The 26,755-nt window shown below is 32.9% G+C and overlaps 3 protein-coding genes across 4 annotated transcripts; all 3 read right to left on the bottom strand.

The window, feature by feature from the left end:
• Positions 1-2,384: 2,384 nt before the first annotated feature.
• On the bottom strand, positions 2,385-6,322 carry LOC112421901 (zinc finger MYM-type protein 1). Of its 2 annotated transcripts, none has more exons than XM_024784014.2 (3): positions 6,164-6,322; positions 2,947-5,335; positions 2,385-2,874 (listed from the first exon to the last, which is right to left on the bottom strand). In XM_024784014.2, exon 2 carries the CDS (start codon positions 5,327-5,329, stop codon positions 2,948-2,950), a length of 2,382 nt encoding a protein of 793 aa, XP_024639782.1. In that variant the 5' UTR covers positions 5,330-5,335; positions 6,164-6,322; the 3' UTR covers positions 2,385-2,874; position 2,947. The 2 variants fall into 2 exon arrangements, with proteins under 2 accessions (XP_024639782.1, XP_024639781.1); XM_024784013.2 differs by having other exon boundaries at positions 2,385-2,859.
• A 1,787-nt stretch (positions 6,323-8,109) lies between these two features.
• On the bottom strand, positions 8,110-13,629 carry LOC11410962 (chitinase domain-containing protein 1). Its single transcript, XM_003612433.4, has 8 exons — positions 13,201-13,629; positions 13,021-13,094; positions 11,741-11,821; positions 11,133-11,217; positions 10,333-10,430; positions 9,660-9,747; positions 8,834-9,191; positions 8,110-8,742 (listed from the first exon to the last, which is right to left on the bottom strand). The coding sequence occupies exons 1-8, from the start codon at positions 13,468-13,470 to the stop codon at positions 8,489-8,491; spliced, it is 1,308 nt and encodes a 435-aa protein (XP_003612481.2). The 5' UTR covers positions 13,471-13,629; the 3' UTR covers positions 8,110-8,488.
• A 3,349-nt stretch (positions 13,630-16,978) lies between these two features.
• Positions 16,979-19,737, bottom strand: LOC11407067 (ABC transporter G family member 14). The gene is made up of 5 exons (XM_003612432.4): positions 19,458-19,737; positions 18,608-19,367; positions 18,185-18,364; positions 17,881-18,068; positions 16,979-17,792 (listed from the first exon to the last, which is right to left on the bottom strand). Exons 1-5 carry the CDS (start codon positions 19,599-19,601, stop codon positions 17,148-17,150), a joined length of 1,917 nt encoding a protein of 638 aa, XP_003612480.2. The 5' UTR covers positions 19,602-19,737; the 3' UTR covers positions 16,979-17,147.
• Positions 19,738-26,755: the final 7,018 nt, after the last annotated feature.

The following is a 26,755-nucleotide window of genomic DNA, read 5'->3' as shown; positions in this document are numbered from 1 at the left end:
TGTCATTGGTCGATTTTGGTAACAAAACTTGGATTTAGCTTATTGTATGCTTGCAAATGCTATCTATATGTGGAACTAAATGAAAAGTCTACCCAAAATTTGTGTTTTTTCTCCCTCTATTAAGATGCTTTATTTATGATTGTAATACAGCCTACCACATGTTTTCATAGGTCGTAAAGAGTCATTGACTTGGCTTCTGCATTAAACATGAACTATGCTTGCTTGTTTATATTGCATTAGAAACTGAAAAGTACCTGTCATAAAGTGCAGTTGGCCTTGGTCTTTGCATAGAATTAGAACTAATTTAGCTCAGATTTTTGTGTGGGTGTCAATGGGATGTATTGCCACCTAAGGATGTCTATGTATCATAGTTCTTACAAATAACTGTTTTAAATACTAGGATTAAACATGTTAGCGTACATGGGATCTTTGATATGTTTTGTTTCAAAGCAGCGCTTGTAATAATAATTTTTTAGTTTGATCGTCATTGTTTTGCTTTACTTTATTTATTTTTTTCAGCTTCCTAAGAAAGCTTTTGGAAATTATTTCCTCTATGAATTTGTTTCCAACCACAATTTTTTAAGAACTGAAGATTTTAATACTTGCAGTATTCTGTCTTTGTTAAATTACGGTTTTGCTCAAGTTTGTATTCAGCTGCAATATTTCAGTTTTTTTTTTTTTTTTTTTTTATTAAAAAAATTGAATTTCCAATATTTCAGTCTATGTACACCTGTGAAACATGAATTTCTTGCAACGAAATTCAAACTACTATAAATGTTAAGTTTCCTAATTGCATCATGCCCACATGCAAGCATGTATGTGATACATCATATATGGATTTTAATATATGCTGCGTATATGTCCCAGTTGTCTTTCAAATGAGATCATTGACAGAATAAAAATACTGTAGAAGTGATTATAAGGAAATAAAGAAAAAAAAAGGACTAGGAACTCAGGAAATAGAACGGAAAAAAAAAAAGGAACGAATAAAAAACATAAATTAAAATAAAAAAATGAACCAAAGAGATAGAAGGTATACCACACCATGTTGAGCCATTAGTAAAATAGAGTATTTAGGGTTTCTAGGACTTCTGCCTATAGCTTCTCAACAAATTCAGATTGAAGATTCAACAGTAACGTAATTTAATATCTCTAACCTGAGCAGTGGGATAGGAGAATAGGCACCTCACTATAAGAATAAAAAGATTTATTTTCTTTAACTTTCTTACATTTTGGTCACTTGTACAAGTTATTATGTCGTTTGGTTCTTATCAGTAGCCACGCTGATATTTTTGATTGAGTTAACATCAATGGTTAACAAGAGGGACTAAAGTGAACAACAAAGTGAAAGCTTAGGAATTTACTCAGTTTTTTTTTTCTTCCAAGTTACTAATATGTCGGACGCATTACACTTTCAGGAACCAAAATGATGGTTTTCCCTTAAAAATAGCTACGTTGTGACAAAACAGTCTCATAGATTTGACAAATAAGAAAGGTGCGCTATACAACCAAAAGAAAGATGCACCATGAATACAATAGATCTTCACCCTCAATATAACATTAGCATTTGTCATTCACAAAAAATACAAGGGAAACTCGATGGAATCCATAACTTTCTCAATGTTTTGTTTAATTGTCTAAATATTCAAGAATTAAGACAATTCTAATGCTCCCTTCCGCCATGCATAAACTAAATCAACAATTGACATAAACACAAAGATGAAAGCTTCTACAAATATGGATACCCCCAATACATCAAAATTCATTGCCCATGGTAAAGAATGACCGTTTCAACATTAAAAACAACAAAAACAGAGCAAACATATAATAACGGATTTGAAATTGTAACCAATCATCGCCCATCGGCTCTATCAGGGATTCAACTTTGCGGTTGCACGCATAGGATACACGTTCATACAAAAAAAAGTGTCGCAGTTTGACAAAAATTGAAAAAGAAAGGGGCTGTAGGCTTGGAGCAAAATCATCAAAGAAAACGTAGGAAAGATGAAAACTTGGTAATTCATGCATCAGTAATACAAAATCAAATTTATAAAATAAATCCCACATTCAATTATATGGTCCCTCCGACTGATCATTTCAAGCTTCGTCTCTACATGTCTCTGTCACAAATTAAACTTTCCAGTGATTCATGCTATCTATTACAAGTGATTTTAAGCAATTTAACGGAACGGAATGCAACTCAATTCGTTTTGGCACATCTAATAATCAAGTTGATCTCCAATGTTACAAACAGAAATCAATTCAGTTGATCAAACTCAAGGCAAGTTGGAGAGTAATTTGATTAATGGTGGTTATGAAATAATATACAGTACTTTGTTTTGGTCAAATTTAGTGATTGAGCAGTCAACACAGTTTTGAGCTTGTAAAAAAACACCACCAGTAATTTCATTCAAAAAGATTGAACAAGCCTCATAAGAACGAAAATAAGATATTTTTTCTATAACTCCTGAACAACGCCTAACTAAAGGGAAAAACAGATAAAATAAAGGAATTCCAACTGTTACCTGAAAGTTAATTTACAAAATCATATAGCTGAGACGGATTCAAGACTCTTAGATTGTTGCTTCCTATTCAGCATCGCAAATAACATCAAATGATCAGATGAATGACCACAGTAACAATACCGACAAAAACAATGTTCCAATATTTTGGTATCCTTTTATGGAAGACATAGTGTGATGCTCCTGAAAGTTGCAATGAGCTAGCTATTCAATACTTGTGCCTGCTCCTTCATAACTTGCGGTGTTCTTCAAAATGATCAGACCAATGAGAGAGCTTATATCTTCTTTCACTTTTCTTCTATGATATGATGAATGTGGCCTAGTAGAAGCTATCAGCCTAAAATAATATTAACTGTGATCATGAAATAACAATCAAAACAAATTCAATCATAAAATGGTAACATATCTACTAGTAAATAGATACCTTATAATTGTTCATTACACGATTTCATGTTTTGAAATTGTTGAATGATCACCTCATTATCAATGTTGTTGAACACATCTTTCTCAATATAAGCCACTAGACAATCATTCATCCATTCATCTGCTATTCGATTACACAATGTACTCTTCACAAACTTCATAGCAGAAAAGGCTCTTTCGGTGGTTGATGTGGCGACAGGCAAAATCATAGCTAACTTCAAAAGAAGATAAACTAATGGATAAACAATATGTTTTCTAGTCTTGACCAACTTTTCAGAAAGATCACTGATTCCTTTTAAAGATGCAAATTCATCATCACTACGCACATCAGTGATGTAATTCTCAAGTTGATCATCAAGCATTAGTAACTCAATAGGAGAAAATTCATGAGGATAAAAATTTGCAAATTCCATCACCCTTGTCTTATCAAAAGTAGAGAACTTATTAGTTGGACTCAAACAAGCCATACAAAGAAGCAACCGAGTATTTGTCACAGTGAAACGATCATTAAGTTCCTGAAGTTGCATGTCCACAATAGTATAAAATAATTCAACACGATAATGATGCTCTATTGTAATAGCTTGAGCTTTGTCCCCGTGTCGTGACTTCCCCTTAGGACACAATATATTTTCCATGCGAGGAATATTAATGGCATGCGTATTACAAAATAAAATTACTTCTTGCAATAAAGACTCCCATCCATTATCCCTCATAGTTTGTAACAGTTGCTTCACTATATCAACCAAATTCATAACTTTAATGATGTCTTGGTCTTTTCTTTCAATTGTTTGCGACAATTCATATGATATACCCAAGACATTTTTCATCATATGCAATGTGAATGCAAAATCAAACTCCTCAAACAAAAGTAAAAGACCATTGGCTTCAGCTCTTTGATCTGAATTTAATGCATCTTCTTTCACAATTTCAAGAACATCAATTATATCAGAATGCATTAATATCAAATTGATCAGACTTACATAATGTGAACTCCAGCAAGTATCCGTAGCTTGTTTAAGACTAATTTCTTGATCTAAACCTTGTCCACTAGGAATTTTTCCTTTTCTCAATGCCTCTCTAACATTGACTATTTGTCTTTCACGAAGCACGTCATGTTGCTTGCATGGTGCCCCAACAACATTTAATAAAGTGGACAACGAATTAAAAAGAGAGGCAACTTGAATGTGATTTTTGGCAATAGCAATTAAGGTAAGTTGTAATTGATGAGCAAAACAATGCACATAAAATGCATAAGGGTTCTCCTCCAAGATCAAACTTTTGAGACCAGAAAATACCTCTGGCACTTTGCTAGCACCATCATAACCTTGTCCCCGAATTCTTGATATACGAAGCCCGTGTTTGCAAAACAATTCATCAATTTGCATTTTAAACGATAAAGCTGTAATATCTTTAACGTGAACAATACCAAGTAAACGTTCAACAATACTTCCCTTTTTGTTAACATAACGCAAAGCAACAACCATTTTCCACTTATTTGATATGTCATGAGCTTCATCAACATGAATACCAAATAATTCATCTCCAAGATCACTAATAATAGCATTAGTGGTTTCCAAAGCAACTACATTAAGAATATCCTTCTGAATTGTTGGAGTGATCAATTGATCATTTTCTGAAGCATTTTCCAAGACAACAAGACTTCTTGATTCTTTGCACTCAAAAAGAAATTTAAGAAGGTCAAGGAAATTACCTTGATCAACATAATCACTTGAGTCATCGTTTTGCTTTAGTATAGTGCGAATGCAATCAATTGCAGTTGTTAAACGGCTTAGATACAAGTCACAAATTTGTTCCGGTTGTTGCTTAGATAATACAACTTCAATATGCTGATTTTGTTTCATGAAATCTTGACACTTCTTCCACGCAAAGTTATGAGCACTATTAGGACCTCCGGCATGAGATGCAAGTCTTTCTTTCTTTTTCCAATTTGAGAATCCTTCCGTCACAAATGAATCACCACCCGATTGCTTTCCAACATCAGGCCTAAAAAGGTAACAACAAAAACAAAAAGCAGCATCTTTTTCAATACTATACTCTAACCAATTCCCATACTCAATATACCAAGACGGGCAAAATCTTCTTAAAGAACTTCCCATTTTTCTTTGGGGAAAAGCGTGTTTCGTAGGCTGGAATGGTCCTTTTCGTAGATAAAATTTTCGTATCTTATCTCGATCATTAGGATGATATGCTGACATTTTAATCCGCTTCCCAGGATCCAATGGCAACTCTTCCAAATTAACTTCAATTTGATGCTCTTGAGATAGTGAGACAAGGCTTAGTTGTTGCTCTTGAGAATTAGTTTGTTGCTCAGTTGATGGCAGTTTCCTTTTCACAGGCAATTTGCTCTTAAAAAATCTTTCCATTATCTCCTACAATATAAAAACAAAGTTAATGACAATCAATTTTGAAGCTAGAGACGTGTTACCAACCCAATAAACTTAATTTCAACTATAACTGATCAATTTGGTGAAATAACACAACTATCAGAAAATCACTAATTATAGGCATATCAAAAACGCTAAATTATCATTGACATTGAGTTCCATATCATCTTCCTATGTGAAGAGTCGCGACCTCGTTGAAGGGTGGCAGCGTTGGATGATACAATGTTACACCGATTTCCACAACAACTTTGTTATTTGTCATATGAAAGTTTGAGAACAGGAACATAGTCGGGCGGGTGGGTACTTTGCTGTGTTATCTGTTGTGTGGCAAGTGTAAGTTAGAAGTCTCACATTGGCTAAAAAAGCGGAGGTTGAACATTTTATACGTGAAATGACCCATAAACTCATTGTCTTAAATATTTTTGGGTAAAAGTGTGATGTCTATCTCACTCACTAAGTGTTGCTCTTGCCTACTAATGTAGGTGGTCCCCACCTTCCCTCGTCACCCAACAGTATCCGGTAAGGGCAACCATTTCTTGGGCTAATCACGGTATATTGTTGAGATTGTACCTTATTTTGATTAATGATATGAGTTATGTTTTTAATTAGTCATGCATGAAAAATATCATAAATTGACTTCACTAACATCTTGCTTATAATCCCAATTACATGAGCAATATACAGTTAATCAGGAAAAGGTAAAGTTATTACTTTATAATTTTGCATAAAAAATAATAATATAATATATTAGTAACAGTGGCATAAACATTGACCGAAAAAAAGAGAGCAAGAGAAACAGGTCGGATAGTATACCTGAAGACGAAAACAAGAGGAATGGTGTCGGCAAACGGTGGAGGGAGTCAAGCGAGATGAAAAAAAGTGTCTGTCTCAGTCACAACTCAACTCACAAGGGGAGTGAGAGAACGTGTGTTGGCAAGTTGTGGGTACAATGAATGTGAAATAACCAACATCTAGTAAACTAATGGAATGTCATAAATATTAAAATATATGCAATTAAGATTATAACGGTAAAATTGGAAATAATAATGATAAGCTATAATTCCTTAAAAAAATGATAAGCTATAGTAAGTTTTAAGCTATAAGCTACTTGAATTAATTTATAAAAAATGTTATAAGTTAGTAAAAATAAGTTATAAGCCTGTAAGAAAGTGACACTTATCAAACAAGTCTTTTTTAGTCAAATGAACTTATAAGACATTTATAAGGTCCAAGCTAAAAAATGAATCTTACCAAAATATAAGCAATCATAAGTAAACAATACTAATATTTTCACATGTATTAAAAATAATAGCTCCTCTAAAAAAATAAGTTTAAAACCTTTTTTTTAATGTAAAGAATTTGAGTTTATCTCTAAAGTGCGTGATGTCTAATCCTCTCTATCACCGTTGCAAGGAGGAAGATGAAGATTTAGATAACATTTTCATGAATTGCTTGTATGCTGAACATTTTTGATTGTTGTCTCCACTGGGATTTCAGTTTGAGGGCATTTCAATCTCTTTCATTTATTGATTAGGAACATCATCTCTAAAGCTCCCTTTGATGTTATAATATATGTCCTATCTCTTTGTTATGGACTTTGGTATGCTCGTAACAAAGCTTGTTTTGAAGGAAGAAATCATGAAACAATGAATATTGTCCAAAAAGCTTCAAAAATCATTGAAGATTACAGAGGACTTAAGAATACTCAATGTTGACGTGGAGCGGATTATTTCTATCTCTTTCCCCTCTAATTGGAGTTCTCCAATATTTTCCTTCAAATTGAACATTAATGCACCTAGACCGGTTGATAACAAATGGGGTGTAGGAGTTAGAGACTCATTATGTTTTGTTTTAGCAACTGCCACATGGAACTTTGAGGCGCTTCTTGATGCTAATATTGCTAAAGTTCTTGGATTTTGGTTGCCAATTCAATTTGTCTATAATATAGGTTTTCGAAACATTGTTGTGGGATTACCTTCATGTGGTCAATGCTTTGAATTCGTCCATCGATATCGACGCTGAAACTTGTAGGAATTTGTGTCAAATTTAGCATTTCATTCATAGAATGGCAGTTGTTGTATTTGGAAAATTCTTTTTTTTTTTTTTAAGAGCTCAGATATGGAACTAGAGACAGCAAAATATCATACTAATCAGAAGAAATTTTTTCTTGAGAAACAAGTTTATTGCCCTAAAGATCGCGATGCTGAAAGTTCCCATTCTGATGTTGTAGATTTTGATTCAGAGAAAATGTGAGATTTTGTTGGTAAAAAAAAACTCGTCAAACAATGTCTCACAAGGTACAAATCTTTCTCGATTAGTCCCCATTAAATCATTGGTAATCTCGAGCATGTTGATCCTAACTCACTAGTCAAATTTAGATCTCTGAACTCTTTGATCAACTCCTTTCTAATAACCATGGCAGAGCAGTATAGTATCCTCATGCTAAGTTGTAAGTTGAATATCAAAATAACAGCTTAAAAATGTTAACAAAATTAAGAGTCAGAGTCTCTTTCTGCTGGAATGTGGACCTGATACAACAATTATAATAGCTGCTATAATTCTTAGTTGTCTTTCATACCGAGTTTTCTAGCTAAACAAAATGACATTGGATTTAACCATCTATTCAATTCTAATGTTATGAAGGACAGAAGAAGAGCGGACCAAGGTAGCCCCAAAATCACAACCAAAGCAAATTAAAATCGACAAAGCAAGAGAAAAAAAGAAAACAAAGAAGAAAAAGAAAAGCACAAGGAGCAACATCAAAATGAAAAACCAGGAGCACAATAAAACCACAAAAACCAGTCCAGATATATCATAAAACTGACGTGGCACCTAGATGACAGCCGCCCATGACACGTGGGCTGACTTATCCTATGTGGCCTTGATGAAGTGGCACTCCATCTGCCACATCATTGCAAGCTCAGTCCCAGTTAACAGGGGAGATTAATTTCAGACAGTTCAGACTTTGCAGGGACTACTAAAAGCACAGAGTGACATGTTTGCAGGGACTTCAAATATATTTAAGCCTAAAATAAATTTCCATTATGACAAACGTCAATTTCAATTGTACTCAATACAGAATGAGTACATGTATGAATAAACATTAACACGGGACATAAATAGTACACATACAGGCTTCTACAGAAGGTAAAAAAAATAATCCAAACCTTGACCAATTTCCCATATCGAGATGCCACATCCCCATGTACGGGCTTCTTCTAATCGCAAGGAAATTGACTTTAAAGATGGATAGAATACCGCATGCTTGATATTCTTGTCATCAGTGTAAAAGAAAACATGCTCCCCACTGTTCTTATCCCACTGCAGAACAGGTCTGTGCTTCTCCAAAAGTGCCAGGTAATCTCTCCCAATAATAGCTCCACCACCTGAATCTGCACTTCCGAATTTCACCAATATATAATACATAAAAATGTCACCACAGGATAAACCATGAAAAAACCAAAGGAAAGTCTTTGGACTTACCCTTTGAAAGGGAGAAATCATTTCCATAGAAGTTGATGCCAAGAAATATCTTGGGGGCAATGTTTTGGGCACTATTGGCAGAGGCACCACCAAGAAGAATCTGCAGAATAATTTGAATCCATTTCAAAGGTGCATTCGGACCAGGGTTGTGAGGATTAGAAAAGTCATATGTCATTAACGAGAATCCATCGACAGCTTCACTTAAAGTCTCAAGATCTTTTGGACCAAAGTCATGTGCTTGCAGTTTCTCAGAAGATGGTGGACCTATAACATAGACCAACTGCAACTTCTGTCCACTAGTATTTTCTGAGCTTACAGAATGCAGTGCATCTCCAAGCTGTTTTACAAACTGCAAAGCCTGCGCATGTAAAAGAAGAAAGACCATATCAACTGCCATAGTGTGCAAATAGAAAATGGAAACATTTGTCTCACATGAAACGTGATGAAAGAATTTACAATATGCTTTTCACCCCAGTCATATATGCACCATATAACAGAATTGTCTTACAGGTAAAGCTGAAGGTGAGAAAATTGTAATGGTAAGTGTTCCATACAGAAACTGAAACACCTCTTACATATCACTAAGATTTTTTCTTTTTTTTTTTGACAAGAGATATCATATCACTAAGATATCACCTAAACTTAAAGAATTAACAATTGAAATTTGTGACACAATCATTTGATGACTGCCCAGACCTCGTAAACTCAAAATTTAACAGAATGAATAAAAGAGCCTAGTCCATGAACTACAAGCAGAGTTGCATATATTATATCTTTGCTGAGTAAAGAGTATCTCAACATTAAACCAAACATAACAAATACTCACCAAATTCCGCATGCTTGGATCACGCAAGATACCATAAGCTGCCCACCTTGACCAAGATTCCAGGACAACACCATCATACCCCATTTCCCTACAGAAGAAGTACATTCACATGAAAAGCAAACCATAACACAACAGACCCAATGTATCAAGAAAGGAAGAGCTTCATATAGGAATACGAATATTTGCTGCCATAAAAAAATTCTGATATCAATGCAATACACGGGTAATGGGTTCTTTAAAGTGGAGGAACTTCTCATATGGCATTTAGCTGGGTAAATGAAGTATTAATACACCACCAACCATGGTTGCTTAATGTCATTAACCACTTGTGATCATCATTTAACCAACTGAGCGGTTAGTTGACTAGCTCTTAACTAGAAACAGTTTTACTGAGGATTCCTTCTGAGTAATTTCATGTAAAAAATTTCCCCTCTTTTAGAATTACAGCACAATACGCTCATTGCAGTATACAATTACATATAACACCAAGAGAGTATCCAAACATCCATTACTACACCAGATGATAATCAAATACGGAATAGCTAAATCAGTCACCACGAGAAGATCATATAAGCAAAAGCTAGATGTTTTTCTAGCATAAGAAATTACTCGTTCCATAAAATAAAACCAAACATTGCCTTAAAGGTGTATCGCAAAATAATCAGAGGCTTACTTGCACTCTGTCACTATAAGGTCAATGGCTTTGTTCCTATGTTTCTTCTTTCTCAACAGTTCTTCTGGTGATGCTTCCAGAACAACTCTAGGCAAGATCTACATGTAATAGAAAAAATAATGGAAGGTTCATTAAGGCCAGATCTAAATAAAAGCATAAAAATAATACTCGGACAATATAATTAAACAATTGTTAGGTTTGACATGTTAATGATATCAAGGGAAGGAAAAATTATTAGCTAGTCCAACGGCCAAAAAACAGACTGATCTGGACGCTTTCACTTAGGAAAGGAGTTAAAATAGGGAACCAACTTAAGAATAACTTACATCATAAACTCCCCCACATTCCTGCTCTAGAGCTCACGAGTCAGTAGGAAAGCTTAAACAGTTACAAACTTACACTTAAGGGACATATATCATTAATTCAAATTATAATTGCTATATTGGAGGAAAAGATATATGTCACAGAGATGTCATAGCTATTCTGTTTCCTTTTTTTTTCTTCTTCTTTTTCTTTCTATAATGTAAATTTCTAATTATGAAATTGTAATACAATACATCTCTAAAACCCACTAACCGAGTGTCACTCCTATTAGCAAGCCCCATACACAACTCCCCAATTCATCTCAACTTTCTAGTTTACAAATCCAAAATTATGAATGTCATGGGGTACATAGCATAGCTTTTGAAATTAATTAATATATAACACGTTTAAAGACTTAGTGGACAAAAGAGGTATTTTATTTGTCATTGATGTAATAATGAAAATAAGTTTAGAAGTTGTGAACTTATTCATTTTACCAAAGCTTCTCCCGTCTTTTTAAGCTCCGAGATCCATCCTCTGTCAGCATTATGTCTCCCCTCCAGAACTAAGTCAGTCTGTTGGCTGGCAATAGCAACTGATGAAGCAAAACCATAAAGCAGTATAATAAAAACTAACTAAATAACAACCCCCAGGATTTATCAATGAGTATACACTAGAATTTCAGTATGTTGCATAAATTACATACAGTTATTATATTCTGCTGACACTTGCTGTGATGTCAATACATATCAAACTTGATATCCTATTCCTAAAATGTAGGTGTCCTAGGTCATGTTGTATTACATAAAAGAAGGCTAAATAACAAGTAAAACTTCAGAAACTACAATCTAAATATGCTATAAATTTTTAGATGCTTGCAAAATATATTTGAAAGCTCTAATGAAATGTAATGAGGAGGGTTAGGAATGTGACAGATTTCAACTATGCCCCCGCCCTCTGTCAGCATTATGTCTCCCCTCCAGAACTAAGTTAGTCTGTTGGCTGGCAATAGCAATAACGAGGAAGGTTAGGAATGTGACAGATTTCAACTATGCCCCCATCCCTCTATTTTTCAAAATAAGTCAGTTAGGACTGAGGTGCATACCTCTTTAAATCATACCAGACAGGTGACAAATGTGTAAACTTAGAGTTGAACCTTTTCGCCATTTCATAACCATGAGAATTCCTGCCACAATAAATATTTTTGAAGATACTATGAATTGTACATATAAAGCTATATACTCCCTCCGTTTCAAAATGAGTGTCGCTTTAGCCAAAAAAAAATTGTTTCAAAATGAATGTCACTTTCAGTTTCCAATGCAATAATAACTTTTTCTTTTCAATTGTACCCTCCAATTAATACTCTGCACACTACTTCCAAAGTATTACTTTTAAAACTAACCAATAGCTAATAAGGATAATTTGGTAAAATAACCATTCTCTTTCTTTTAATCATTGCATTTCTTAATATGTGTGTAAAGACCTAAAACGACACTCATTTTGAAACGGAGGGAGTATTTAACATGAGGATTGACATGTAAAGAACAAAAAATAGCATATAATAAAATTGAATTTTCACTGTATGAAGAACAAACATAAAACAATATAACCATGCTAATGTTAGGAGTGAGGATACAGATCACAGTATAGAATCTAGATGACATTACGTAATGTGAACCAAAAAGGAAAAAGAAACATTAACCTACTGGTTATCACCACAAAAAAAAAACTACTCTCCTATCCAAAAGTCTCAACTCTGATTTATTTGCTTTATCTGAGTCAGTTTATTTTGTGTTTGGGTATAAACTTAGGAGCGAACTATTATGTAATAATGTGTTCAAATAAATTTCCAAATCTGAGCACCCCAGAATTGCAGTTGCCACTGACACGAACTCATTCAAAAAGACCAGCCGTTAAAGACTACTTATAAGTTAATAAATTTTTGAGTCAGTTTATGCTCAAGTACAAAATTAGGAGTAAATTATCATGCACTACAAAATACAAATTAGTGTTCTTTCATTCATACTACAAGTTATAAAATTACAATAACAAAAATAATAAAAGCATAAAGTCTCACATTTCAATCACCAATTCTTAGAATTTGAGTTGAACCTAACTCAATCTTACAAAACTAGCTCATTGAGGACTGCCCTCACTAACTAACTAGTGTAACTTAGTATTGCATCTAAGAATTTAATTAGTATAATTTGTCAGTACAATTATTTTACACATTCATTCAATGATGTGCCGTCAAGTCAATTGAATGCATGTGTAAATTTCTTGTATTTAAGCAATGTGTAAAATAATTGTACACCCACAAAATATACTAATTAAACTCTTGCATCTAATGCAGATTGGTGTTCATTCAAGAACAAAAAAGCATACCAGGGAGTAACGTATCCAAGCACGGGATAATCATAACGCCGTGTAAATGCATTTTCCGATACTTTCACATTCTCCTAATTCATAGTAAATTCACAATATCATTAACAATAATAAAAAAAATTAATCCTCAATTACACTCTAAACGATCAATTTCACAGCGTAGTTATGGGGAATGCTTACAGTGAGAATGTCTTGGTAATTGGTGTCAGTTGTAACAAGACCACGTTGATACACATTAAATTCGTTGCTTTTCGAAGGAGAAGATTGTCTTAACCGGTAAGCGGCGACGACGGCGATGACCGATGATATGATGAAGAAGGCAACGATTTTGATGGCACCGGAAGGTGATGCTGAGTGAGTGAGCTGGTCTTGTTGTGAGGATGAGTTGATTTGGCTTTTCCGGTGACCGGAACTCTGGGATGACCGGTGTTGATCTCGATTCTTCGCCATTTTCCGGTGGCTGAAACACGGTGTAGTGGCTTCCTCTTCCTCAGGTTAAATCAGTCACCGGGTAATTAAAAATACGTAGATTCGAATGATTTTTTCAGAGAAAGAAAAAAGGTGACGAATTATGAATTTCATAATCAAATTAATTTTTTGTCTTGTAAAAAGAAAAAAAACATTTCTATTGTAATATTTTTTACACGCCATTTTTGAGGAAATATTTATGAACCAATTTTAAATAGTGGCATTATATAATGATGATTTGAGTGAATAATTGTGTAAGAAAAAATTAGTCTTTTTTTTTTCCTTAAAAAAAAAAAAAATCAATTTTTTTTTTTAAGTTATTAATCAAGGATTAAATTTGTAGAACCTTTTTAGATGCACATCAAATGGTCAAAGGAGATGTTAGCATTGACAACCTTATAATTTGACTAAATTTTGGTGATGATAAATCATGCCCAAATCTATGAAGTGGCCATACAGTGGAGACAAATAAATGATCAAGTGATTGGCGACATCAAATGGACGGTGCCTCACATATAACTACGGGTCACTCATGTGATCCAACTCAAATAAATATGTATAACAATATCAACTTTATAAGCTGAGTTAGTGTTCGCCGCATGTTTATAACACCGACTAATATCCATGGAAAATTGGTTGGATACACAAGGTGACATAATAGCTAATTTTAAATGAGTTGGACATTTTGACCTTCCCTCCGATATTTATGTGTCAAAAAAATTAAAAATCAAAACAAAAAGGGAAGAGTGACTGATTATTGAGGATTTCCGCACCCAGCCAACATTGAGTGAAAACTTGACGTTTTTGAGTGTGAATTGTCTCATATCCTGTGTCCATGTTCTTAGAAATGCAATTAGAATATAATCAGATTGAAGATACAGTGTATCCACAGTTTCACACAATTAATATAATATATACAGTTTTTACTGTATTTCACGTATGGATGAAGATATTCCAATTCAAAGCATAGACTTATTCCTCAATATTTGGTTAGAGAATATATATTTTATACAGTACAAATCTGAACATGTTTTCATGATATAAACTGATCTTGTTTCCACACACCTCTTTGTACAAATACTAATTTCTTGAAACTTTCTGTAACACCACATTGGATGTATGAACAAAAATGCAATATGCTGCAACATATAGCATCATCTACATTGACTTCCCAATCTCAGAATGCAGCCTTTGCTTTTCTCACATGCAAAATATTTGAACCCCAACATATTATTCTTGAGCTCTTGTGGTATCTGGTTCATAAACCAAAGTACCAAACATAGAATCTTTTTTGTTTACTTTTGACAAATTTCTTGCTTGGTTGAAACAAGATTAACTGAATGGTGATGATGCCATGATTCTTAAGGCAGAAGGGTGAAATTCTTTTGGTTGTTAGAATTTGTAACATTGATTTGAAACAGTGAATTGTGTCCATCGTAAATAATGGAATGTTACAAAAGCATATGCCCTATATTGTAATTAATAAATTTACTAATTATCATTGTTCAGTGATATGCTGCAAAGTAAGAAAAGCACATAGTCAAATAACAAGATTGAATCTTAGAAATACTTCGACACAAGATACAGTGGTGGAGATGGGAAAATTAAATTTGGTTTAATATTCAAATTTCTAACTAAACAATGGAAATGAGTTTGATGTAGCTTAGAAATATTGCTTCGAGATGTAGGCATTGTGATAATCTTACTTTTATTATCATATAAGAATTTAGAAGTTTTGGCGAGTTCGGTTTCAGAAGCTCAACAGTGTCAGGGTAGACATAAGATGAGTTGCAGACAAATCTTCGTTAAACTTTCATAAATATTCACATATGTTGTTGAGATCGGAAATGTCTCTATAACTATACTACCAAGGTTGAACTATTGCTAGCAGCCTAGTATAATGGAAGGCAATAGTGTCATTTTTGTTGTTGTTGTTGTGTTAACCCTCTGGTTCTCTCATATTTTGGTAATCTTAAATTCAGTTAGAAGACAAGTGACATGTAAAGTCTGGCTATGAATTATTCCATTTAGGATTTGAATTCGGATTCTCGTGAACGATCTGTCCTTAAGTGAAACTCATTAATCACTTGAGCTCAATCACTCGAGTACTCTAAAAACCAATGTGCGTTTAGTGAATGATCTATTCGAGACTCCGACGACACCATAAGCTCAACTCAATCTCAAAGTGGATCTCAGACAATCTGGCCCACCCAATTGGTGCAGGTTTGGTCACCCTTTTGGACTATACCAGAACTACTTCCTTAGCTTTGTTGATTTATTAAACCATCATGAAACCCTCAATCATTGAAAGAAACAACTCTTTGTAACCACCATCACTCCTTTTTTTGTTGCTTATATGACTAAATACCTAACATCTAATGAAAATGACAAATGTCAAGGGTGATATAATTATGTTCCTTTATATATGGAATATAACTCTTAAAGTGACTTTTATCATATAATCATCATACTTTGCTTCTTCACTTCTTCATTTCTCACACATAGTTAAACCATAAATGACATAGTATTTACTTTTCTAAACATAGCTAATAATTGATTGACAGGTCCATTTCTAGATCTCATCCCTTGAACTCTACCTGTTGAAAAAGTTACTGTGTTTTTTTTTTTTTTTTTTTGCATAAGCATGCATAGTAGTCCTTTCTTAAGTCCAACATCAAAGTGATTATAATTAGAGTGGATAATGCACTATGCTGAAGTAGAGTATGACACGGATCTTTTAGGTGTCATTTCTTATTTTTTTAGATGAAATATGATGTCATCCACTCACTTTCAAATATCAATTATTTTAGTCTAACTCTACATTACTTGCATTAACTAATCTTAATCTTCTTAATTATTTGATTTGATTTCAATTCACGCCGTTATCTTGATATAATCATTGCATAATGAATGTTACTTGATTGGCTCGCTTTTAATTGAATGGTATGCTAATTAATGCTTTTAGGCTTTTTTTAAAGCACCATAGTTTTTAATTTTGAACAAAACTGTGTAACAGTTTTCACACCTTGTTATGGGCCACTAGTGCATTTTGGAACATTATTCTCATAACTGTGGTGGATACTGCTCTCATAGTTTAGTGATAAGTGGACAGGTTGGTTATGTAACCCTTAAGTTTGAATACAACTGTAGTCGGAGACGTAGACACAATTGTTAAAACTCCATGATCAAATATCGTGTTATTCTCTGTTTGTGTTTTTCACATCCTTTTACTTTTGAACTAGATAACTGTTCTAACACAGTAGTTTCAAAGGCCTCAAAATAAACCACAGTTTTGTTTGTGGGATAAAGGGTACTCAAGTTGCAATCTTGGACTTCTTGTGCAATTTTCGTGCTTCTTATCATGCAGCATATACCTTATTTTCAGGCAGTTGAATTTTTTTTTATTACAATGAATTTTATGCAAAGTAGTTCTAAATAGAATTTGTAACTAGTATTTACAGAATTTAATTATGCACTGATAGTCCAAAACTGTTTAAAAAAAAATAAATATTATACATCCAACCATGTCATAAAGAGTTGATTTCATTCAAAGAGCTTCATTCATCTAACTAGTATTATTCCTCAGATGGAATTAGTACAAAAACGCTTCAAATTCTCATGCTATATGTATATGAGCTTTTCCTTTCCACAATTTAGATTTACCTAACCCTACGAAGTGCTAAGTAAGCAACTAATCTATAACCAAACAACATCAAGGCCATGATGAACACATCAACCCACATATGATTCAATCCCATTGATTTAATTGGAGGAAAGTCCATAACCTTGCACAACTCTCCCTTTGAACATTCATAGTAATCATTTTCATTGTATTGAACACCAAGAAGAAGCTTGTAACAGTAGTAGCTATAGCTTAAGTACTTAAGCCAAACTATGAAAGGTGGAATCTGTTGTATATAGTATCCTCCAGCAATGAGAAAAACAAGTGTTGTCACAGAAGCTAGTGTAGTTGCTTGTTTAATCTCCATCAAAATAGCACCAAATGCTAATCCAAGACTTTGAGAGACAACAACACTGTAAAGAACTACAAGAAGTGAAAGGATGAAAGTGACAGGATCAGGTTTAAGTCCTCCCATCCAATATAATATGATGACAAATGCTGTTGGTAGTGCTAGCTCTAGTGGCAAGTCTCCTATTGTTCGTGCTAGAAAGTACGATGAAAGACGGTACATTCCTGAGGATCGTTCCTTGATTAGCATTCTTCTTTCTTGTGGAAATGTGAAAACTGCATTGTAGAGAGGGTAGAATCCCCAGAAAACAGCAAAGAAAAATAGCAAAGCTGTCTGCATTACAAATAAATAAACCTCGTATTAGTCCATCCGTTCTAGCGCAAGTGATTGGTACCGAAAAGATGAAGAAATTATTTCTTACCCTATCTTCAAGGTGTGATGCTGGTGTATGCCACCACAAAAGTCCAGCTAGAAAAGCTACACTTATGACTTGGAATATTCTCAGCCTATTGAATGCTTCATGCCTTCTTTCCCTAACACCCCTTTGTAATAGTACAGTGAATTGATACCACCAGCTTGTACACCATTGTTCTGGATTTATTTGATTCCCTGCATTAATTTATTACGAAAATATAGTAAGAGTTAAAACAAATAAGTATTAACCAAAAGGGTAATATTTTCCTTTTGGATTTTTTTTCGTATAAAGATAGAACATGAACACTTACTTGTGCAAGAATCTTTTGTGATGTTGTTGAAGTTGTTCACCTCCATGCTAGAAACCTCGGCTTTTAGCCTTGGAGCTATGTTTTTGTCATAAGCTGAAATTAGAGATTCTCTCACAGTCTTCCTCTCATGTTCCAAGGCCTCACTTTGTTCAGTTACATGCTTAGAGTCTGGTGCAATACCTGCAATTTTCCATTTTTGTCATGACATTGTTAGCATTTGTTTCTTCAAAAGACAATTTACCGAATATTTCATTTGAGTAAAAAAGAATTTTGAAAGTCCGTGACGTGTCAGTTCAGTAGTAAGAGTCTGACATTGTAATCTCGAGGGACAAAGTTCAAATCCCCTCGGAGATAGTCGTAAAATGGCTATTAGTGTCACTTTAGTTAATAACGAAGAATAAAATAATGGTTATTGATTATTACCATTGGCAAGATCAAGCAAAAGATCAGCTGGATTAACAGTCACGGAAGTGGAAAAACCAACAGATGAGAAATATTCAAGAGCAGTTGAAGCAGGACCATAATAGATAGGACACCCTTCAGATAGCAACACAACCTTATCAAACATATAGTAGAGTCTACTTGAAGGTTGATGAATGGTTGTAACAACAGTTCTACCACCACTAGCAAGTTTTTTGATAGTGTTTAAGATTCTCAAAGCAGTGGTAGAATCCAAACCAGAAGTAGGTTCATCAAGCAACAAAAGGCTTGGATTTATAAGCATTTCTTGTCCTATACTCACTCTCCTTTTCTCACCACCTGATATACCTCTCAAAAGTGGTCCTCCAATCATACTATTCCTACAATTATTTAGTCCTAACTCAGAAATCACTCTCTCTACATGCACAACTTTTTCATCTCTTGTTAAGGTTTTAGGAAGCCTCAAAAGTGCAGTGAACACTAGTGTTTCGGTAACGGTTAAGTGAGGGTAAAGAACATCATCTTGAGCTACAAAACCTGTTCTTCTTTTTATTGAACCCGAGAAAGGTTGATTGTTGTAAGTGGTTTTTCCGGTTAGTTTGCCGTTGAGACGGCCTCCGAGTGCTGTTAGGAGTGTTGTTTTGCCACTGCCTGATGGCCCTAACATAGCTAGTATTTCTCCTGGACACACCACACCTGTGATTCCATTCAGTATAGTCTTCTCTTTTTGGTTTACTTTCACTTTGTATACCAAATCCTCAAACTGCATACACCAAAATAGAACACATAATGAGTATAGTATGTTACAAATATTATATTATGTACACTATTGAAACTAAGTCTTGTTAATTACCTTTAAAGTTATGGGATACATAATGAGTTTTGGTAATGATTGTTCATTGTTTGAGCTATGAGGATCAGTCATGTGTGGTGATCCTTCCAAAGAGAGAGTACTATTAAAGTATTCTGGCTTTGGTGCTATGCAATTTTGTGGCATGGTTAAAGAAAAAGAAGGAGAAAAAGTGAGAGTAGTGATAATTGACAATAAGTTGTGATATGAGGTGATGATTGAGAACTTAAAGAAGTTAAGAAGTTCCTTTTAACTTAACACCTTAATGTGTAGTGAGGAGAAGCACATAAATATATAGCCTTCTTTGGACGGTGGAGTCCACCTTTTTTTCCCAAAAATTATTCTAGCACAAGTTTTAAATAGCGGTCCGACCACGATATTTATATCACATGTAATTTTCGTCGAATAAGTTAATTTGGTCCCAAATTACGACTGCATTATGGTCAAAGAGACATAAAAATCATGTTCTCTCAACCATAATTGCAACCGATCATATTTTTTAAAAAGGACAAAACTTACGTACAATATCATAGTTGCACCAGCTAAAAAAAAGTCAATAGACTTAACTTTCTTTCATAACTTAGTCTGGAATATTAATTTTCATATTGTTATTAATGGAAAATAGCACATAGGTTTTGTTATTTTTAAAACTATAAGCACGACCAAAGCTCACACAAATTAAAACTATATAAATTCTTAATCATACTCAGATCACTTGTTTCTTTTTCAATAATTCAACACAAATTTTTGTTTATCTCAGTTTACCATTAATTAATAGCATAAGTGTTATCCCTTAATATCTTTGTGCTTAAATGTTTGTATATATAGTCGATCTAAAATTGAGACAGATCACAAAGAAACATTAAAATTGGCACGTTAGCCATGTTTCAAATGGTAGAAACACAATTCAATTTATATTAACAATAGCTATTTCGATCTAAGGAATAATCTCACATGAAAATTTAAAACTTTCTCTTTGGATTTAAAAGCAATATTTTACACAAGGCCTTAGAGTGGTGTCAGCTCAAAATTCAAGGTACAAAGACATAAACAACACAACAAACATGTGAATACAGCATTGGTGCATCACGTTTGATTTTGAATTTGAATGGTTATTTTTTAAGCAATGGAAACATGGCCATCAAATCTTAATGTCTGCATGTAGTTGCAAAAAACCAAATGAAATGCTACTACTGCTTGTCAGTAACAATCATAGTCTTTTGTATGAACAAACACATAAAAATATAGCCACCTTTGGACGGTGAAACCTACCTTTTAGATTTTGAGCTATAATTGATACTTGATAGGGAAATAATTGATATGATTTGTCAATTTTCACGTTTCCATTATTTTTCTTTCCAAGTTGTAGTTCGATGATTGCACTATGAGGCATGAAGTGTTCATGCAGTGAAAACCTCGATCAACTATTGAATCAAGATCAGATAATTCATATTTCAATGTAGTATTTCTTTAAAAAAAAAAATTAAAATACCGAGCTTAAAATTTAAGCTGTCCATCAACTTATCTTTTATGATTCTAACATTTGTGGTTGGTTGTCATATTTCCCAACAACCTATAAATAAAAAAGGAACTAAATATCTTTTTTAGATATGAATGGATGAGAAATTTGGTTGTTTTCATATTTTTTTAAAATTTTCATGTACCTTATTGTTAATGTTGGTATTATTATTTTTGGTACATTTTAAGATAATGACATGATTTTGTCTCCCCCATGTGCTTGGTGTTAGTTATGGTCAAGCTAAGAACCCTCCAAAATGAATCCAAAAGTGTGTTATATTATATTCGCTTTACTCTCTACATGTGGTAGCCATCCATTGAAGAGAAAGAAGAAAGTGAGACAATTTTCATGATTTTTGTTGGATACGGTCCATGGTTAATGTAATTTAGACCATAGTATTTAACTATAAATTGTATAATGTAAACTTTAAACTTGAAATAATAGAAAGTAACTGCACCTATGTAAACTCATGTTCAATCTAACAGTTGTGATGTGTTTGATATAAGAAGTTCATAAAGTTTATGCCACACGGTAAAAACTTTATATTCCTTGAAGTATAAGCTGCAAGAATAAATTCAAAAGGATGATGAACATGAAAAAGGTACTTGAGAATTTACTAAAAGAGATTTGTTAGAGCTTTTCCCGTGGACCCAATGTTGAAGTGAGTGAGAATTAACTTGTGTTATTCAAGCTTGAAAGTGACAATATTGTCCAAAATGCCTAAAAACATTTTCAATTTTTACTTTGTATGTGTAAATGACATTTGATTATGTGTTTTATTTTTAATTGTGATAGAAAGATAAAAACAATCTTGATCTAATGCATTTCTTGAAATATTCAATATATTATTAGCAAAAATAAAGAAATATTCAATATATTTTTGAAATGCATTTTTAAAAACTTATATGTCGTCTTCTTTAATATTTATTTTATCAACAGACAAAGGAAACATAAGGTAAATGTACATAGAATTTATTCACCAAAAAAATGTACCATAGATTTTTTGGATCATGCACTCCAAGTTTATTTTATTTTGACTTGTACCATAGAATTTATTCACCAAAAAAAAATGTACCATGGAGTTATTTAGAAGTAGTAGGTTTTCTTGAGTTTTAGAAGTAGCAAGTTTGTTCTTCATCTTTTTGACAATTTTAAAGAAAGTGCAAACTTAGTATTGTCTTAAGGAGTGAGATTGTCTAAAAAAATCTAGAGAGAATTTGCACTCATATTGCACTGCAAGTTTCGATTCTTTAAAATCGTTAAAATCTCGCATTCATGCATTCATCATGTCGATGATCGTTAAATCTAGATTAGATGGTACATATTTCAAACAAATTTTTTAATTTTTCTTTAAAACTAATATCTTGATCATATTAGTATTGTCCAATTTCAATCTAACAGTAATTGACACAATAATTGTGTGAATGCGAAATTTTACGATCGAAAGGAACTCAAGTCCAATTTTAAATATAATATTTTTTGTTTTGATCAATGTGAGACATCTTATTCTTCTAACATGATTAGTCATTGAACTTTTCCGTACTAATTATTTTTTTAATGTTGGTAAATGCAAAGGTGAAATTAGTGGTGCATTTCTTCTTAAAGCTTTGTGATTCTTATATTCCCTCTAGGAAAATGCTATGGATTATATAACACTATTAATTTCAACATTCGTATCACCGAAATTCGATATGACTGTTTTTATTATTATCATTCTCTATTATCATATCATCACTTATGTTTAGTTAAGCCAAAAAGGCAAGTGATGAGATGCTAATTAAATTAATTTACCATTCATTCACCCCTTTTCTTTTTTAATCTTATATTTTCCATTTAAGCTCAACAAGAAAGGAATGATTAAAGGTAGAACCCATCAATCAGATTCCAATTTCTGTCCAATAAATAATTTTTAAATGATTTATTTTTTCCTTTTGATAGAGCACTAAGATAAATGGTATTTATAATGGGTCCATTGGTAGTGTACCTTTTCAGCGTGGAAGACTTATAGCATTGGCTTCTTGACATTAAGTGCGCATATGTGTTTTCTATCATCAACTTGTGTATTAATTAATTTAGGTTCATGTTAACTTGTGCCTTTATGGCAGCATTAAATTCTTATCATTAATGGTAAGTATTAATTGAAAAAAAAATTAATATTAAATTTTTTGAGCAATAAATTAATGCATTTTTCAAGACATAATTTTTATTAGTTGAATCCTTAATATGTGTCTTAAGGGCACAAATTAACATTTCCATACATATAGTTGCATATTATGATGGAAAGAAAAATGATATTTCGATTTTGTAACGACTTTTTCTTTCATACTCACGTTATATTTTTATTTTTTTTCTCTATTGTTTTAATTTTTGTACAAATACCAACATTTCTTTATATATTTTGGTTTTCCAAAAAATGAATATTTAAATAACATTTCTCTCGGATGAAAATGGATTTACTCATTGAAATCTTTTGAATTTTTTAGTTGTAACATTTCAACATCAAACTCAATCATCTCTCACGTTGAATGTTAGAAATATTGCATTTGAGAAAAATTTAAAGAATCTTAATGAAGAGAATTCATTCTCTATTAGTGTTGATTTGCTTGGTAACACGAATGACATATATGAATAGATCTTCTATTTTGAACTAATTGTGATTTGAGCTTTATTACAAAAGTCTCACATTGAAATGCTTTACGTAATTTTTATCATTGTTACTATTTTTTTATACATTTGTAGTTCTTTCTAATCTTGAATGTATATAATATTAGTCTAAATTTTGTGTAAAAAAAAAAGTCTCTTTTTTCCTCCCTTTTCTTCAACTAGGACCCTTACTTTTTCACATATTCTCATCCATGTGTTTTACTCACATATTCTCATTCGTTTCCTCTCCATTTCATATTTATATCTTATAGCTCCTTAGGTATGGATTCTCCCCGTTTTATTTAGCGTATATCTGTCTTTAGCATAAACCACACGAGCCATCAATTTGAACCTTCTTGAACCAAAGTTTTAATAAGAACCATAAAAATATATGTAGTGGAATATTTATGAATTTCCATGCAGAATGTCCTCCTTCTACATCAAGCGACTAGATAGATTACATTATTACAAACGATAAGATTCATTAGATAATGAAGTGTCTATTTTTTAGTATTCATTAGATAATCACTTGTTTTAATTTTAGAAATTCCAACTTCTCTATAAGTTTTCTTTCTCTTTCACTCGTCGAACAGGGTGGTTTTAAGTCATTTTTTGATTTAGAATCACACCTCTGCATCTTTTTTTTATCTTTTCTTTCAATCTAAATAAGTGATTTCCATATATATCAAGTGTTTTCTTTTGTGTTTTTTCGTGATTTTGTCGCATGAGTACGACGTTGTGTTGTTTGTCGTCTTGTGCGGCATTGTTTGATTTCGCGTCTTGTTGCAGTGTTTGTTTGATTCATATTGAAAGATTAGGCTCAGTCAATCACATATTCGATCGATGATTTAGACACCAACGTTGCAGATCCGGAAGCATGAGTATTCTGATGATTTTAGATTTCATCATATTTTTTGTAGGCATTTTGTCTTTATATGCTATTAACTTGGGTGATGTGAGTTTGTTCACAGATTCATCCTTTACGTTTTTAGCGATGTTGATTCTGATGTATTCTATCAATTTGAATGAATGGATATTGTTTTGTTTTTGTCAAAAAAAAAATGAAGTGTCTGTTATTGGTACCTATGGGAAGAAGATTTGGTAATTTTATTAATATTTTTGGCTTAATTGTACTTTTGGCCCCCTAACTAATTAAAATACAAAACAGCCCCCTATGTATTGTATCTTTGGCAGTTTTGGCCTCCAATGCCACTTTTGACTTAGTCTTCGCTGACGTGACACCCACAATGGTCGACATGTGGCACCTCACTTAAGTGATGTGGGTGCCACGTCAGCGAAGACTAAGTCAAAAGTGGCATTGGGGGCCAAAACTGCCAAAGATCCAATACATAGGGGGCTGTTTTGTATTTTAATTAGTTTTGGGGCCAAAATCGCAACTTTTGAAAAGATAGGGGGTCAAAAGTGCAATTAAGCCTAATATTTATAGGGTTAATGGTACTTTACCCCCCTGTAATATAGGTCATTTTTTGTTCTCCCCCCTGTAATTTTTTTTTTGATTTACCCCCCTGTAAAAATATTTTTTTTGGAATACCCCCTAATAGGTCATAAAAAAACGACTTTATTTTTTTTTTTCCAGAATTTTTCGTTTTTTATGACCTATTAGGGGGGTATTCCAAAAAAATAATTACAGGAGGGTAAATCAAAAAAAAAATTACAAGGGAGAAAACAAAAAATGATCTATATTACAGGGGGGGTAAAGCACCATTAACCTATATTTATATCATTATATAAAGACAAGTCCAAACCATGCAGGGTCTGACATAATGACCGAGGTTTAAACTTTGTCTCACTCACTTGTTTGTACGTGTTTTCATTGATTATTGTCATTTTGTTTATATAAAAAAAACATAAACAAACTAAATAATTCAAATTAAAAAAAAATACTACACACACAACAAAATATATTAGAAAATGCTGAAAGATGGTCTTTTTGCTTGTCATAAATAAAAATACTAAGACTGAGAAGTGGAGAATAACGTCTTATCAAAAAAAAAAAACGTCTCAACATATCAAATATCCCAACAACCCATTACATCGACTGAATCCTTTCAAAAAAAAATTGAATAAATACTTTCTAATAGATAGTATAAGATATTCTATTATCTTGTTTCATAATGGATAATTTGGTTTAGTCCTATTCAACAAAAAATAAAAATCGGTTTAGTCCTTTGTCACTTGACTATGCTTATAATTCCATACCTTCGATTGAGACTACTGCTGTGGAGTGATATCGATGGAAGAGTACTCTTGATATATATATTTCCCCACATATTTTTTATGGGGAACAAGATCAAATTTTAGATAACTATCATAATCTATTTGGCTATAGATATCTTTTTTGTTTCCTCGCGTGAAAAATTCACAATATATAGTACATTAACTATATAGCAATCTCATACTCAAAGAAGAATCCATGATAGCTAGCTAAAGAGGGAAAATCAAGAATTGAAATTATTTTGCGCAATAATTCTCATGTTTGAATTATATTGTTTTTGAAGGCATCTAAGAAAAATTTAGGGCTAATTAGTGTGATACGAGGGATAGATGCTAAGAAATTCTTTAAGTATCATAAGGTAAGCAGGGACGGTGGACATGGTATAATTTTCCAAATTTTGTGATATAGTCTAACAAAAGATTTGAATTTGGTGCCGATGGAATTTTGTGACATAAATCTCTTACCAAACAACGAAATTTTTAAAGGAATCAAATGTTTTCAAGTGACCTTATACAAAGGGAATATGCTATTTCTTCAAAATAGATATTAACTTGTAAGATTCTTCAACTGAATACATTCAATCGAGATTATAATCTCATATTCAAGTGTGCTCTACATTATCCTGCAATGAAATATTAGACAATAAAACCCTACACTCCACCAATTCAACCTCACAAACAAACAAATTTCTTCTCCAAAGCTAACAAGCCCCCTCAACACCAATACCTAACTACATCACCTCTCATAATTCTAAAAATATTCTTCCACCAAATTGAATTTGTGATGCTCTCTCTAACCACTTCCCTAATTAGAAGCCCATGTTTATGAGCCGAAAGGTGACACCAAAACTCATCTTTCTCCCTCCTTAACCTCCAACACCACTTCCTTAAAAGAGCCAAATAA

This window comes from Medicago truncatula, chromosome 5, assembly GCF_003473485.1.
Source record: "Medicago truncatula cultivar Jemalong A17 chromosome 5, MtrunA17r5.0-ANR, whole genome shotgun sequence".
NCBI classification, from domain to species: Eukaryota; Viridiplantae; Streptophyta; class Magnoliopsida; order Fabales; family Fabaceae; genus Medicago; species Medicago truncatula.
This window is presented reverse-complemented; position numbering and strand designations above follow the sequence as displayed.